This window comes from Otolemur garnettii, unplaced genomic scaffold (assembly GCF_000181295.1).
Source record: "Otolemur garnettii isolate 467f Iridium unplaced genomic scaffold, OtoGar3 scaffold00173, whole genome shotgun sequence".
NCBI lineage: Eukaryota > Metazoa > Chordata > Mammalia > Primates > Galagidae > Otolemur > Otolemur garnettii.
Window position 1 is genome coordinate 1,767,856 of NW_003852568.1, and position 1,856 is coordinate 1,769,711.

The 1,856-nt window shown below is 39.8% G+C and overlaps 1 protein-coding gene across 4 annotated transcripts in view; it reads left to right on the forward strand.

Annotated features, from left to right (window-relative positions):
- The window catches only part of AMMECR1L (AMMECR1 like), a 28,646-nt gene that overhangs the window by 20,420 nt on the left and 6,370 nt on the right, over positions 1–1,856 (forward strand). For all 4 annotated transcript variants that reach the window (XR_002775851.1, XR_002775850.1, XM_003800329.2 and 1 more), the window contains exon 6: positions 874–964. Coding sequence is in view for 2 of the 4 variants with exons in the window: in XM_003800329.2 (XP_003800377.1) it covers positions 874–964 (91 nt within the window). In the remaining 2 variants the exon portion in view is untranslated. The remainder of the gene's footprint in view (positions 1–873; positions 965–1,856) is intronic.

Consider the following 1,856-nt stretch of genomic DNA (forward strand, 5'->3'; position numbering starts at 1 on the left):
GAAAATGGCCAGGCGTTGTATTGGGCGCCTGTAGTCCCAGCTACTTGGGAGGCTGAGGCAGGAGACTCGCTTGAGCCCGGGAGTTGGAGGTTGTTGTGAGCTGTAATGCCATGGCACTCTACCCAGGGGAATAACTTGAGGCTCCGTCTCAAAAAAAAAAAAAGAAAAGAAAAGAAAAGAAATAATATGGCTCGGCGCCTGTATCTCAGTGGTTAGGGTGCTGGCCACATGCACTGGGGCTGGTGGGTTTGAACCTGGCCGGGGCCTGCTAAACAACAATGACAACAATAATAAATAGCCAGGTCTTGTGGCACGTGTGTATAGTCCCAGCTACTTGGGAGGCTGAGGCAAGAGAATTTCTTAAGCCCAAGAGTTTGAGGTTGCTGTGAGCTGTGACACTATGGCACTCTACCGAGGGCGACATAATAAGATTCTGTCTCCAAAAAAAAAGAAAGAATGGGATAAGAGAAAATATTATAGTTACTCTTTTTAGGCCCTTAAGTAAAGGGATTATTAGGAATTAGATGTGAAGAGTCATGAACCCAGATAAAAATCTTATAGTATATTCATTTAATAGAAAAGGGTAAGGACAAATATTCAAAATTATTGGATGAGTTAATTAAAGAATTTATTTCTACAACTTTTGGATTTTCAGAGAGGTAGCTATATGCACACCCAGCCCTTCACCTAAAGCTGAACTTTCTTTGGCCCCTGCGCCTGAGAGAGAAAGTTAGTCATAAAAAGCAAGACATTCTCCTTATTTCCAGACCTGGGTCAAGCTGTTCAGAGGACAATATTAATTTCTGTGTGGGGAACTTGACATTTCATTAGATTAAGGAAGTGCCATTTACTTTGTTGTGTTTTTTTCTGTAGGTAGGGGTCCATGGGATTCGAATTGAATTCATCAATGAAAAAGGTGTCAAACGTACAGCCACATATTTACCTGAGGTTGCTAAGGAACAAGGTGAGTTGGATCAGAGAGATTTTAACAAACAATATCATTCCCATTTACAGTGGTGCCAGTAAAAGGGCAAGAAAGAGAACTGTGTCATCTTTCAGCCCAGCTACAACTAAGAATGAGTGCCTTTCCCCTGAGTCACTGTCAGACTCCTGTAGGACAAGAGGTACATCCCCAAAAAGATACAGGGGTGTCTCACCTCTTCCTCTCTGACACACATTGGAAAAGTAAGTGTTTTGGGCCACACAGTAAATACACAAACACTAAGGAAAGCTGATGAATAAAAGAAAAGGTCCGTGTATACTTTCTGTGATATCTGACACCATAGATAAGTAAAACAGACCTCAAATCTGTGTGTGGCCCATGGGCCACAGTTTGGACACCCCTGCAGGAGCTGGGAAAACAAAAGGACATAAATACTTCTCTTACTCGTCTGCTCCTTTCAAACACAGTGAATAGCTTTATTTCTTGGCCCCTTAAACTAGTGGTTAATGTAGCAAAATCCTAGCAATCAACTTTCAATTTGACCATGTAATAGAATGCATTATAAAAAGAAATTGCCTGTATCAATAGATACTGAATCATTAGATCAGTAGACTACATATCATTAAACAGTGTTAAACATAGCAAAGGGTAACATTTCCTGTTTTTAAAGAACTCAGTAGTTAATAAGTTCTTATAATGGGGACATTAAAAGTAGAATGTGGGTTGGGCAGGTTTTCTCTTTATGGGCCAGCACCACAGGCCCCACCCAACCATTTTTATCTCATAGCACACTTCAACTTAAAGTTAAACTTCTGTGGCGCACTTAAATAATACTGATCAAAAAAAGATTAAAAAAAAATTTATATATATATAATACACACACTATGCTTTGAACTTCCTTTTTTTTTTTTTT